We start from the raw sequence: 15259 nt of genomic DNA, 5'->3' as shown, positions 1-15259 counted from the left end.
AGAGCAATCCATTCAATAAATGTATATCTTGATTTAAAGAGAGATGGAACTGGTATCAGCACACAATTGTGAACCTGACTTTTAACATTTATGTCTTTAATTTGGTTTGTTGTTTTGTTGTGATTGTCATATAGTTAAATAACTTCCTCTTGTTAGTAGATGTTAAATGACCATTTAGTAAAATCGAGACTAAGAGAACAGAATGTAGAAAGCTGCTGCATGGTTTAAAATAAGGCAAACTAAAGCAGACAGGTCATCAGTGTTTCAAACAAAAACAGTACTTTCCAGTGTGGCCTGGAAATGTAAAAGGACTAAGATGTGTGCGGTCTGTCTCTGAGCTGTGGTGGGGATTGTTTCCTTCAGCTCAGAAAAAGAACTTGTAAATATCATGTTTTCTATTGTTTTACAGTCAACCCATTTGACTCAGTTTTGTCTGTGTTGTCTCACTGGAGTTTTCTGCAGTATAGACTCTGGAAAAGAAATATCATAAGAACCAATGTATAGATTGGATGGTCGAGAAATATAATTTAGTGCAGGGGTCTGAAGTCTTTTTGAATCAGAGGACACATTTTAATTTAGACAGTATGTTATGGGCACTTTAACAAGATGGTTGCCTTGGTGGGTATGGTCAAATTTTTAAAAAGCCCATTTGCCAGAAATCAAACAACACATTGGATTATAGCCTCCCACCATTTTATAGAAGCGTTTTGAAAATGCAACCTTGCGGCTAGTGCTTTGCAACCTGCTAGCTTCTTAATTATTGTTATTATTATGGAAGAAATATTATTTAGCTGCAAACAAGAATTGATGAGACCACAAAATAGACCAAGTAATAGAAAATGAAGAAGATAAAGTGCTCTAGGACTTTAGAATTCAAATAGAGACGCACCTGTTGCATAACACTCCTTAGCAATTATTAATCAGAGTCACAAAAAAATAAAATCAGATGGAGCAGGACCTTGACAGGTACATCTTATTTATTTATATAATTTCTGAAACTACTTAACTTCATAATAACTCTGGGAAGCATATCATATTAACAACAATTTGAGACAATATAATACCTAGGAAAGAGTGATAAACATCCAGAGAAAGCAATAAAGCCCACATAATGAGTGCAAAACATTCCCATATGCCACTCCCTCTAGCCCAAGGCCTGGGAGACTACTTTTCTTTTGTTAGGGTTACTAAATGATATCATGGTATAGACTATACCTGTAGCTCAGTGGTTCTCAACCTTTTTAATGCCGCGACCCCCAACTGGTCATAAGTCGAGGACTAAACAACCGGTCGTAAGTCGACTAAATCGGTTGTAAGTCAAGGACTATCCAACCGGTTGTAAGTCGAGGACTTTCCCTGCCTAAGAGCGCCACGCATGCGTGGTGCTGCCCCCTGCGCCGGCCGAGGCGTAGGTGGCAAGCAGCAGAGACGGAGCAGGCCGACCACCGGCTGGGCCACCAGCTGGCCCAGCCCAAGGGAGGTAAGGCACCCGCCGGGCCCCACGCACGCCAGCAACCCTCCCTGCAACCGCTGGCCTCCCACCTCCCACCCCTGGCCCTCTTTTACTTATATTTTTAGTAGTTGCTCAGCAGGGAGGGGTGGAAACTTCCAGACAGCTCGCCTTCGCTGCAGACAACTTGCAGCACCATTTGCAGAATGGGACTTTTGGCGGGCTCAGCAGGGCAGAGACAGCCTGGACAATTCCTATGGGCTTTTGAAAGCCAATAGAATTAGACTCTATTCAAGAGAGTCTATTCTATTGGCTTTCAAAAGCCAATAAAAAAAAAGGGAGTAGCACAGGTAAGGAAAAGGGGAAAAAATGGCGGACTGCATTGTCTGGTGACCCCCGTGAAATGGTTTTTCGACCCCAAATGGGGTCCCGACCCACAGGTTGAGAACCGCTGCTGTAGCTTGCAGAAGCCAGTTTGATATAGTGGTGAAAGTGCTGGCCCAGAAACCAGGGGACTCTGCGTTCTAAGCCTCCCTTAGCCAACTGCATGATTTTGGACCAGTCACGTTCTCCCAGCTCAATCCACCTCACAAGGGGAAAACTGAGGGAGGGAGTATATAAGCTGTATAAATAAAAGCAAGATATAAATCTATTAACAATACGGATATCCAGGGAGTTACTGTTCCAGAGGATAGGAGTTGCAACAGAGACACCATAATTCCTGGGTTCCATCAAATGACCCAGTTTAGTCAATGGATCTCAAAACACGATAACTCTGGCTGATTCACCGGAGAAGCAGAAACTAGAGGAGGCAGAAGGTCCCTCAAGTAGTCAGGTCCAAGCCCATGAAGCCCTTTCTGTCACAAGTGCTCCTCTCTGTCACAAGTGCTTCTGTCACAAGACCTGAATAGTAGTGACTTTATCTTTTCACTTCTTATGGAAAGTATGAAACTCTTAAAATTTTGAATACAGAAAGTAAATTGCACCCCAATATTTTGGGCATGATAAAGATCTTCTAGAGAGGGGATCTTGAGATAGAAGAGAAGCAAGTATCTCAAAGATGCTTTTTTACGAGGCAACTGGATTTTGTTTTTTCTCTTTGAAGATGTTTCATTTCTCATCCAAGAAGCTTCTTCAGCTTCTTGAGAAGCTGAAGCAAAACATCTTCAAAGAGAAAAAAGAAAGTCCAGTTGCCTCATGAAAAAGCACTTTTGGGATAACCATGACCTGGATGACTGAGTTAAGAGATGCAAATACAAGATTCTTGTGTCAAAGCAGTATTTTTGGAAAGTTGGTAATTAGAATTTAGTTCTGGGACAGTTTCAGTAAAGCTAATAGAACACACCCAGTAATATACAACTATCTCTCATTCTGTCTCTGGCTCACACACCCTACTTTTTAGCGTGCTTCCCCTGCAGGATTAATTATTGAGAGAATTGCCAGTTTGTATGAAAAGTGACCAAAGGTCATGAATTCTTCACACAGGAAGGGTGGTGTCAAGTTTTCAGCTCTAATCTTTGCTTACTCAGCAGTTAAATTTCCATGCCACAGACTTTAAGCCTCTTTTGCTGAAAAGAGTGAAGACTAGGTTAAGAAATTTGAAAGGATAGATTTTATCTCTTTGGAGTGAAGTCACAAATCTGTCTCCAAAAACACAATGGCAAGCATCCTTTTTTAAAAAAAATAATTATTGGTGGCTGTATCCTAACAGTCTTTCTGATAGCTCCTGACTTCTTACCTAATGAAACAGTAACTCTTCTCTATTTATTAATCAAGGCTGATTTTCAACATTCTGCTGCAAATCCTTTATGGATGGTATAGATATTTATTTTTCTACAGGAGTGGGAATGACCTCCAATGCAGAGCTACAGTGATCCTAGTTGGCTTCAGTTGTGTGATAACTATCCAGGAGTGATTGGTCTGGAGAATCTCTTGTGATTGGTCTGGAGAATCTCTTGTTCTCAGTTTTCTAATCATGTTCCCCAACATCCTTACAGCTCAACCAGTTCCAAAGCAGCTTCCAGCTAGTCATCTTGTTTCTTTTTAAAAAAAAGTTATTTCTCTTCATAAGGCTACTCTAGTTTGTGACTTAACGCTTATCCTTGAAAATAATTCAAGAAATATTTTAAAAGGAATTGACAAGTAATAAAAAGGAAAATAACAAATGTGACCACTGGACAGTCCTACTGCATGGAACTTATGTTTATAAGGTATGGAATATCAAGTATGGCTTGAACTCAGCTATGGGACCTACCAATATCATTTACATAAGACTATTTCTTCTTTCTTTGTTTTCCTTTTCTTTTTTTAAATCACTTTTATTAAAATTATTAATGAAATTAAGAGTGTGTGTTGTTCAGTAGCTTTTTCACAACTGGAAAAAGAATGCTGAAGCAGATGGGCTGGAGATGATTCAGTAAGCCTATGCCAAATTTGTTCACCATTTTAAGACTTTACAGAAACCATCTGGTATGCTATCTTTTTATGACTAGTAACCAAACATTGGAGGGCAGATTTTAGCTGAGAGATGAGGGCTGCCTAGTGCCATTGAGCTAAAGAAAAGAAGGTCATAAAGTTAATGTGCTAATGTACATGAAAGACTTAGATGAGTTCCAGGAATAACCAGTGCGAACAACTTTTCTACCTTTTCTTCTCTTGTTTCATTTAAGAAAGACCATCAACATTGCTACTTGACTTGAGTAGTGAATTGTGTTATTTTCTATTTGTTCCACAGTAAATAAAACTTGTTTCTTTCTTCTGTTGAATTTGACCACACAACTTGTACAGTGTAGCTGGCCAAGAGCTTAAAAAATGAAGTAAATGTCTGCTTAATATTGTTCTGTAGAACGGAGCACTCTTAAATGTTTATGTTTGGGATTGGAAGGCTGGCGTTATTATTGGATTTCACATAACAGAAGCTATTATAGTTTCTACTACAACTTAAATAGAATTTCTGGACCCTCAAGAACAATGTGCTTCCTAGAAGCTTAAACTACTCATTTTCCACTCTTAATATTACATGAACTGCACATGTATAATTTTTCAATTTCTTAGATTCACAAAGCTTTGCATCCTCCCCATCACTCTTCATGTTCATGCCAGCTTTTCAAACTCTTGGTCTAACTTTGTTATATTAAATATATTTATTTCTCATTCCTTTCCAGACCTTCTATTTTGTAAAATAAAGGAAGACAGTGTAAATAACTTAAGACAGATAATACTGATCCATTTTTAGTTGGGGTTAATCTCCTTTTACCTTAAAAAATTATTGCATCAAATTGTTTCCAAGATAGAATTATGTTCATTTTCAGCAGTGCAAAACATTGCACTGAAAGAAAGCAATCATAGCATATATTTAAATATGACATATTTATAAGATTCATAAGCCACCTCATTCCAGAGGCTCTGTGGAGTGTACAAAGTCAAACAAATACAATTAAAAACAGTAACAAACAATAATGGCACAAATCTTTCTTTAGCTGTTTTATCTTCAAAGGCCCCTGATAGGAGCCAAACTTCAGCAGGCACTACTTATTCAGCTACATTGGGCAGTCATAATTATAAGTATTATAATTATAACTGCCCAGTTATAAGTATTAGATAGATAGAAGAACTCTATCATGAAGATATATAACAAATTCACATGCATGAGCAAAAGAATGTCCCAAGCACAAATGAAACTTCTTACCGTTCTTGGATGGAAAGGAGCAAGACTATAGCGAAAGAAATATTTCAGTGCAGGAACTGGAGTAGTTGTATGAAGTAAAGACAATCACAGACTCCTAATTTAAATATTTCAGTAGTATAAATATCTTGCTTTACCATTTCCAGTGTATGCTAGTAAGAAAATAGATTATACATGATCTAGAAGTGATCAATGAAAATGGTTTGTAAGCCTGGCTGTGTTTTAAGTTAAGAAAAAGTCTCCAAGCTAAGCATCTCTCCTAGTAATTTTGCAGATATAGGTGTGAGTTTACTTGGCACCATACAAATGTAGTTTGCCATTTGCCATTTGTTTTTGTTTCTCAATTGCAATTGAAAAATTGTAATTCCCAGTGTAATTTCCTAAGTCCCAGCCAGTATGATACAGCTTAGTTTTTTGAGATCAGCCAAACGTTGACAAACAGTTGCTACTTAGCTGGACAGACTAGTAGCCCAGCTAAGCAATTATCAATTATTTTGTATCTATAGTATACAGGAGAGGGACAATTCTACAGTGACTGATTTTCTTAATTGACTGCATTTCAAACTTTTATGAGGGGAACAAAATGTGAATGAGGCTTGCTTTATTGTTCATTGCAGGTCACAGATGCATCAAACATATCAAAATAAAAGGCAGTAAACTACTAAAATGGCATAGGAACAATTGCAGCAGTACTTAATGTAACTAGTAAAAGCAATCCCAAATTAATTTATTGTTAGCAAAGCATGAGTTCTCCAGCTACAGAGGCAAACAGTAGGGTTGTTTGGGGACTTCTGTCTGCCAAGAGGAGCTTCACTTAAAATTCATAGGAACAACTAGGGAATGGCTTATTGAGGCATGTTAGCAGCTCTACAAATATCTCTATAAAAATTGTACTAGACTAAAATGTGCTTCAATTATTCAGTATTCCCAGACTGACAGAATAAATGCTTTCTGCATTAAGGGTTTTCAGGAATCTCCTTTCCAATATGGCTGATGGCAACTCTCAAACTAGAATAATGAGAAAACCTTGTAGGATTGTGCCTGGTACAAAAAGTGTAGGGAATTATTGGCAACCAAGAGAAGGAATGAATTTGTGGGCATGCCCCACAAGCCTAATGAATGAAGGAATGAATTGTGGAGCATACCCAACACGTAAAAAATGTTGCAAAGTCTCATCCTAGCTAGAGACTTGGAGATGGCACAGGAACGAGTAGACCAAAATGTTCAGGTATTTTCCCTGGTTTGTGGCAGAGATACTGAGACACATAGGGACTGGAGGGTTTTAATTTTTTCCCCACAAAAACTAAAAGGAATACATTTGGGGCACATGAAGTCCAAACTATAACAGTACTGTTATTCCAATCTAAGCCCAAGGCAACCTAATGTGCTTCGTAAGTATTAATAGTTTTGAAACAAATTATTATTTTTGTTAAAAATTACAAGAACTATAAGATGGCTTGCCTTGATTTCAACACAACATTTTTCCTGTGTTCCTAGGAGGAAAGATAGCCTCTTTAGTTATTCTTGCATTTGAGTGGGCATCTTAACACCTTGTTATAATATTCAGAAGCAGCAAGGAGTCCAGCTTATTTGTGAAAATGTTACTGAAATGCAACTTTATTTTGGAGAAGAAATAACTGACTGAGATTTGTTATTGTTGTGGCTGTTCATTCAGTGATTCAGATTTTTTGTATATAGTAGTTATATAGTTGTGTGGGAATACGTATAACAAATATATGTATGTTTTACATAACTTATTTATTTTGCATATTTTATGAAATAAAATGTGTATATTATATAAATATCATTTCTGCTTACCCATTTATTTCTTTTTTTCTTTAGATTATGATTGAGTTTTGTCCTGGTGGAGCTGTAGATGCTACTATGCTAGGTAAGTACAATGAAGCTTCATATTGCCCCATATCGTATAGAACAGACATATCAAACTCGCGACATCATGTGATGTTGCACAACGTATCGAGACAGTTTTGCCATTGCTGGCAATGGGATGGGTGCAGTTTCCATGTAACGCATCCAGCCCACGGGCTGGCAGTTTGACACCCCTGGTATAGAATATTACAGCTTGTGCTTAAAGGTATGTGCATAAACATTCCCATAATAGACTGGCAATAATCATATATGTATACAGGAAATTCAGTAGTAAGAAGATATATGTCATTACAGAAAAAGCTTATTTTCATAGCTTTTCCTAAAATACAATAAAGCAGGCAAACCTATGGAAATTGTGCTTTATTTTTGAGATCAGTCTGGGAGTTGTGGCTTCATCATGCAGAGTGGGAGGTTGGCCAGTAGTGAAAAAATATAGAGCAAGTCTATTAAAAAAAAGTTCTTCTAGTGATGAGGTTTAATTTTCTACAGCTGATATTTCAAAGTGACCTATAGTGACGGCTGTATTTTCATGGTCTTTCCTGATAGGAAAGAAAGAGTTTTGTGTTCTTCAGGATTTTAATTGCACAGTTCCCCCCCCCCCACACACACACACAAATCACCTCCAGGATTGAAAAGGTGCTTTTAGAGGAAAGCAAAGTGAAAGAACCAAGCAATATTTCTAATTAAAACTAAAAGTTCAGTCGCTGCCCTTAAGGCAGGGGGTAGTGAAGTTCTGCCTTCTTAGGATTAACTTGGCCTAGAAATTGCAGATCTAAAGACTCAGATCTTCCAATAAAGAGGGAAAAACTTTAATATGCAATTAGTCATTGTAAAAGACTGATTATGATCAAGGGAAATGAATTCCAACTGTGCCCATTACTTTCACAATGAACATGTCTTTTGGTCATTGCAAGCCTTGAAGACAACTTCAACTTAGGGAGGACTTGAAATCCTGAAAAACTCTCTCATAGCCAAGTTTTGTTATCTCTGGAACATTTTTGAAGAAATACAATGCTGACTGAGGGAACATTCCCCCTATCCCTTCAAGCATGTGTACTCTTTAAATTGGGGGTCTTCAAACTTGGCCCTTTTATACTTGGGGACTTCAATTCTCAGAATTCTTCAGCCAGGCACGCTGGCTGAGGAATTCTGGGAGTTGAAGTCCACAAGTCATAAAAGGGCCAAGTTTGAAGACCCCTGTTCTAAATTAATCCAATGTCTCTACTGGCAGTGGGAAAATAAGAACCCAACAGTGAAATGGGAGCTTTTCATCTCTGGTTAAGATGTTTTGCTGCTGAAAGAATGACTGTCCTATTTAACACCTCCCTCCTGGATTAGCCTTATTTGGCCCTATTTGGCATTCATATTGGGTGATGTTGCTTAATGCAAAAGATAGAGAATATTCTTAAATGTCTTATCTATTATGGTTTAGCAAAAAAATATATGAGGAAACTAATTTCTATTACAATAGCTGTGAGTCAAGGCCTTCCTTATTTTATTATTAGTCATCTGTAATAACTGTGCCTTGGAGAATTACATATTTATTTATATAAATATCCTTATCTTTCTCTCCAATAAACATACATCCCTTGGTATGCTAAACAGCCTTGTTGGCTTTCAGCCTTAAGAACCTGTTTTTTTTCCCCCCTCTGGGCAGTGGGCCAGAATTTGGGATGAGCCTGTCCTACAAAGCTTTTGGAATTTAGCATATATGTACTTGCCCTTGATTATTCTGTATTGTGATATGTCTTTGTGTGTTGTCTGTTTTGTGATTCTTAGTTTCTATGTTTTTAACCCATGTAAGGCAGCCAGAGTTACTATTTGCAAATTGGGCAGCCAAGTCAGTACAAATGTTAAACAGTTTGAAAAAAAAAAAAAAAGAACAGTGCTTTAAAAACAAAAACCAATTACAAAAACTATGTAATTATTAAGTAAGCAGGAAATTACATCTTCTAAATTTTATGTTATCTATAGAAAGAATGCCTTTCTAAAGACCTCTCATACACGTTCCTGTTGTGGTGGTTCAGAAGACCAGCAAGATTTATGATTATGAATTTGACTGAAGGATTGAGTAGACAATCACTTTTAGGACAAAATAGATTTATTTCAGCTTGAAGTAACTGCATGGCCTAATTCTCTTTGGATGCTAATGGATGGCAAAATACTTTTTTGATATCCTTGTCATTCCATACACCATAATATGGGCTCCAGGCTGTCCCCTAATGGATTTTCCAAACTATTCCTCCATGACACTCAAATTTTAAACTATTTTGTTGCCGGAGCACTCTATCAGGGAGACTGCATCTGTTTCCCAACTGATTTCCCTGTTCTAAACATTAACGGAGGCTTTGCTAGAAGTGAAGAAAAATTTCACCAGAGCAACCAGAAAACCATTTAGCTCTATAGTGTCCTTCCATATTCAGAGCATCACCTTCTTGCCCTGAGATAAAAACAAGCGATAAAGAGGAGGATGAAAATGTGATTCCTGCTATATGGGGCCAGATCTCCTTTTGGACTGCCACATGGTAACCACAGCCATGATTTAATCACTAAACTGGATTCAGCTACTAATAATGTTTTCTAAGCAGATTGCCATTTGGAAGCATTCCTCCAGTGAGGAAAAAGAGGGGGGTTGTTCATATGTGTGACAAATGAAACAGACAGGGCATGCTTTTATGCAGTATCTAATTTTTTTCAGTCAATTTTTACACTTTAAACCTGATTTTGCTCTAATTACTTTAGGCCAGAATATTGTAAACTCCAGACTCCAAAGCTGTATTTATTATGGGCGATAGATTTTACATATTAACATGAGCTTTCTATATTTAAGAGGAAGCAGGCCATGGTACCCAAAATATTTACAGGTAGTCCTCAACTTACAACAGTTTGTTTAGTGACTGTTCAAAGTTATAACAGCACTGAAAAAAGTGATTTATGACCATATTTCACAATTATGCTAGTTGCAGATTTCCCAAGGTCACATCATCAAAATTGAGATGCATGGCAACTGACTCATATTTATGACGGTTGCAATGTCCAGGGTTATGTGGGTCACCTTTTGCGAGCAAAGTCAACGGAAAGCCAACTTCACTTAACCATGTTACTAACTTAACAACTGCAGTGATTCACCTAACAACTGGGGCAAGAAAGGTCATAAAATGGGGCACAACTCACTTAACAAATTTCTCACTTAGCAACAGAAATTTTGAGCTCCGTTGTGATCCTAAGCAGAGGCTACCTGTATTGCAGATTTTGGTCTTTATAACTTGTGATTTATTACTCAACTAGTTAAGCTTTAATTGGTTGTCACTCTCAGTTGTGTGCGTGTTACTGCCAAGTTCAGAACAAAGAATAACTGAAAGAGTCTTTCCAACTGTTTTGTAGAGCTGGATCGAGGCCTGACTGAATCCCAGATCAAGGTGATTTGTCGCCAGATGCTGGAAGCCCTGAACTATCTGCATGGCAAGAAGATTATCCATCGAGACTTAAAGGCAGGCAATGTGTTGCTAACCCTAGATGGAGACATTAAACTTGGTGAGACAAAGTACTTGGCTCTGGAGTGAGAAATAGTCAGTATGCCAGAAGGTTGGTTCTTGTATTCAGCAAGTATGAAAAGTAGATGATTAAAAAAAAACAACAGTTGGGACTCTTTTGTCATGAAAATAGCGATAGACAGTTAGTCACATCTAACTGTTAAATAGTCTTTGGTTAAATTGGTCTTCTTTCAGCCTTTTTCTCTGATCGGAATTTGTTGGATTGAAAAAGAAGAATTTGCCGAATGTAATCTACCAGCTTTTATTATTGACCAAATATCTGAATTTCCTTTCAATAAGTTCTTAATGTACAATCTTATATTTAGTATTAAGTCCCACTATTTAATGGAACTCTCTCCTGAGAAAGCACACACTGGATTGCTGCTTTGGTGGGCCTTTGTCATGTTATTAGCCATGACAAAATGCAAAAATATTTTAACTGGAAATGTTTTTCTCGGAACAAAAAAGACTAAATTCGGTCATGGCGCCAAAAGCTGCCAGAGAGAGGCCCCATGAAGTCAGAAACATTGCAAGTAAAATTCTTCTTCCTTCTTCATATTTAAGAGTATAGATCAGTTGTTTCTCGGAAATTTACAAATTGTTTATAATCCATATAACATAGAGAATGTAAATGAAGTTTATAGTGAATTTAGACTTCATGAGCAATATGAACATGGAGCTTTTCTCTGGTACCAGATGGTATCCATACAGAACTTTTTTTAAAGAACTTATGTGTGAAATTGCAGATTTTCTAGTAAAGGAAAAAAGGCAGTTTTAAGATCAGTTTTTATATTTGAGGCTGTCCCAGGAAGCAAGGATGGAGACTTTAAGAAGAAAAATCATGGCATAAGAGTAAATGGATCATGTTCACAATTGAAAGGCAACTTCTGAATAGAAACTTCTAAGGATTGCATTGCGCCTAATGCTTTTCAGCATGTTTATAAATGGTGTAGAGAGAGTGAGCAGAGATGTAGTTCAATGTAAGCTGGTATAAATTGATGAACATTTTTTTAAAAAAAGAAAATGATCATTTTTAACTGAGGTTTTGTATGGGAAAGAGACATAATCAAAGAGTTGCTAGGTGCTTAGCTTCATGTTCAGAACTTTAGTGCTTCCCTCCATCCCCTTCCAGGAAACGTATTGTGTGTGTGTGTGTGCTGGGGGGGGGGGAGAGTCAGTTCATCAACTTTGTCATTTTATGAACTTTGTGGAATGTAACATTGGCTACAGTGAGAAAGACACAACCACCAAAGAATTTTCTTTCCTTACTGGCTTAGACAGTATCTCTTTGTCGAAAAGGCCAACCTTTTCCATGCTGCCACATAAGGATAGCTGTTGTTCTAATGTTCTAGTTAGACTATTAAGATTTCTACTTGCTATCCCAACTCTTAATTGTTTAGAAATAGTTCCTTGGGACTGGATGTTTTTATTTTGAACTCATTTCAAAGATTCTCCTTTATAAGCAGAAGTTTTTGATAATTGTCTAACTCTAAATGGAAATCCTGTTTGCACAGCAAGTTAGTATTGGACAGGTATTTTGAAGATGATGTTATAATGATATGCCTCAGCATTTGTCTTTTCAGGAGCAGAAGTTTAACTTTTGCATTACACATGGCGCCCTTTCATTACTTTTAATTCCGATCTTCTCTCTCAAGCTGTCTTCCCATCATCATTTATACATTTATCGTCATGCTTGTCCCATCTTAGTCTGTTTAGGGAAAAATGATGAGAGCTCCAGTTCTGCCAAGAACATAATTTAACAGCACGTGAATTCTCTGGAACAGTAGTTATAAAATCCAAAATTGTGCAATTAAAAAGTCCGGCACATAAGTTGATAAAGAAATTAGGGCCATTAAAAAGACCAACAAAAGCAGAAGTAGTAGGTGTAGGAATGCAAGGAGACATTGAAAGCTACTTATGAATTCAGCATTTTTCTTATTGTTCTGTGAGAGCTTGTATATAAATCAATGCTTGCTATTCTTTTCAAGTTTGGTGGGAACTGGCATCATTTCTATATGAGTGGAGAATGTTTTTTTTATTTGTTGGTGTGGAGAGATGAAAAGGCTGACATGTCTTGCTTTATATCTTTCTAGTTGAAATTTCTGGGAAGAGATGGAAATAATACTTAACGTAAAATGGAACTGTAAATTACTGTATGAAATCTAATTTAAATAGCAAAACCATGAATTGTATGTTAGGATGGGGGCGAAGTCCCTGACAGTGAATTGTTTCCCTCTTATAGTAAAGCAAAATGCTGCTCTTGATGAGAGATTTAGAAGGGTTTTCCTTACCATCCCTATAATTATGGTTAGCTAAAAAAAGCAAGTTAATCAGAATGCTAGGTTACTTGTCACATCCAAATACTCATCCATATTGAAGTAGTCTGTCTTATGAGAAGAATATTTAGCAATAATATGTTTTGTGGGCGTAGATTCCATAATTTGATAGTATCACTATTTTTATATTTTTAACATGTTTCAGATCATTAGTATAGGCTAGATATGGGTAGAGCCAATTCCCAAATATGAGAATTCTAGTGCAATAAGATGCAGAGGGTTCTTGGTGTCCATCCAGGTTAAAGTTTCTATTGGTCCTCTGTATGCTTGAGAAATAAACTAAGGAGTGATAGAATTAAAGGTTGCCCTTTTAAGCACACTGGTACCCAAAATATTCATTAAAGAATTGAATGTGATTTCAACTTTTTTCAGCTGATTTTGGAGTATCAGCCAAAAACATGAAGACTGTGCAGAAGAGAGATTCTTTCATTGGCACACCATACTGGTAAGAGGTTTATTTCACAATAGCATGACCTTTAAAGAAATCACTGCCAAATTTCATTGGGAGAGAAGTGGGGGGATGTTGTGTCCTAATCAACATATGGTTTTGTTACTTATTATGGGGCTGTATTTTAAATTATGCCCTGAGTGTGCAGATATATTTGTCTCTGTGTTGTATGACTGATATCTTGATCTTAATTAGCGCAATGTCCCATTTGTATGTATTTTAAATGAATGTAAAATATAAAAAGAGTGTGTCAACTTAGAAGGCAGTGCTGCATTTAATTATTTTTTTTTTAAAGTGAGTTTGTATGTGTCAAGGACTTTATCCTTGGAGGTAGAGGGAAAAATATGGAAGGAATAAAAATTGTCAGCTGCAACAGTATTCCGTCATTTGAATCACTGCCTGTATCTGGGATGAAATATTGATGGAATTTGGGCTGTTCTGTCTTCTTCTCACTCCCCTCCCCCAATTTGGTGGAATGTCCTTTTGAAGCAGTTCCAAGGGTATAAAAACAAGTATTCACTCCAAGAATTTAATCGCTAAATCAGCTACATCATCATTAAGGGGATGCAATCAGTGTGCATTTAATTTGCCATTTCAAGCAGTATTTAGGTCAGATGTCGTTAGCTGACTGGTTGCCTTCTGTGGCCAATGGAGAAGGGAGAGATGAATGACCAGGAGTGTATATGTGGGCTGGATATAACCTACAGAAGTTAATCATTTTTGCAATCTATTAATTTCAGTAGAGGATGTATTTTTGTGTTATGTTCAATAGTATTACCATAGACAATGGGATTCAGGAGTTTGTATTGTTGGCTAGTTAATTCTGAGTGCAGAAGGGATGAATTTTCATGTTTCATTCATAGTTTAGTTACAAAGTTGTACTTTTAAGGTCGGTCCTAGAGCAGTTGAATATATAGTTCATCTTGAAAACAAGATCTGGTTCTTAGAACCACTTTCAGTGGAAATGAATTTGTAGTAGAATTTCACTCCTCTTTCTTTGTTTTTTAGGATGGCTCCTGAAGTAGTGATGTGTGAGACTATGAAAGACACCCCTTATGATTACAAGGCTGACATCTGGTCCTTGGGCATAACACTCATAGAAATGGCACAAATAGAGCCACCTCATCATGAGCTGAACCCTATGAGGGTCTTACTGAAAATAGCCAAATCTGATCCTCCAACTCTTAATTATCCATCAAAGTGGTGAGAAGTTTTTTCTTGTTCACTAACAGTCAAGCATACTTGCAAGAAGTGTCTTGGTCTTCTTTCCTTCCCACCTTTACCAACAATAATGATCAGTGTTCCCAGGTAAACAAAATAGGAAACATGACTGGATAAGCTAATTCTGCATTATTATAAGGCTGCATTAATAGAATCTTGCAAGTGTGAAGGTATAAATCTCCCATCGGCACTTTTAACTGCCGAGTCAATTAGAGCAGGTCCTTCCTAAGTTTTTTTCCTCTGGCCATTAAGCCCTGAGAACTCCTTCTTCTCATGTCTGATCGTTTCTGAGACAGCATCTCTTCCATTCTCCTTCAAGGTCATTTTCACATACCATAACATTAAAAGGAAATACTTCATTGGATTAATCTATTACTTTATTAGTAGCCAAAACAGATCTGTAGCAAACGGAATAATCATGGTAGAAAAAGTCTGAGAAGTTGAATTTGAAATCCGGAACCTTTCCACCTTTTGCTGAATTCCACCTACCATTAGCCTCAGCCAGCATGATTAATTATTAGGGTTTCTGAGCTGCTGTAAAATATTGCCACTGCAAATTGGGACCCATTTAATAAAAAGGTTCTCAAGAATGAATAAGCAGAGGAATGGAAATATTTTTCTTATTGTTTTATTAACCTGTGGACTAGTTCAAAAACACACAGCCTAAGGCACCAAGACCTTACTTGAAGCTGTAAT

At 37.2% G+C, this 15259-nt stretch overlaps 1 protein-coding gene across 2 annotated transcripts in view; it reads left to right on the top strand.

The window, feature by feature from the left end:
* Nucleotides 1-15259, top strand: part of STK10 (serine/threonine kinase 10) — a 74722-nt gene that overhangs the window by 34533 nt on the left and 24930 nt on the right. For both annotated transcript variants that reach the window (XM_039352257.1, XM_039352266.1), the window contains 4 exons: nucleotides 6978-7026; nucleotides 10410-10559; nucleotides 13267-13339; nucleotides 14351-14545. In XM_039352257.1, coding sequence (XP_039208191.1) covers nucleotides 6978-7026; nucleotides 10410-10559; nucleotides 13267-13339; nucleotides 14351-14545 — 467 coding nt within the window. The remainder of the gene's footprint in view (nucleotides 1-6977; nucleotides 7027-10409; nucleotides 10560-13266; nucleotides 13340-14350; nucleotides 14546-15259) is intronic.

The sequence above is a fragment of the Crotalus tigris genome, unplaced genomic scaffold (genome assembly GCF_016545835.1).
Source record: "Crotalus tigris isolate CLP2741 ecotype Arizona unplaced genomic scaffold, ASM1654583v1 scf7180000017568.12009008, whole genome shotgun sequence".
NCBI classification, from domain to species: Eukaryota; Metazoa; Chordata; class Lepidosauria; order Squamata; family Viperidae; genus Crotalus; species Crotalus tigris.
Note: the sequence above shows the minus strand (reverse complement) of the source record. Positions and strands in the feature narration are given on the sequence as shown.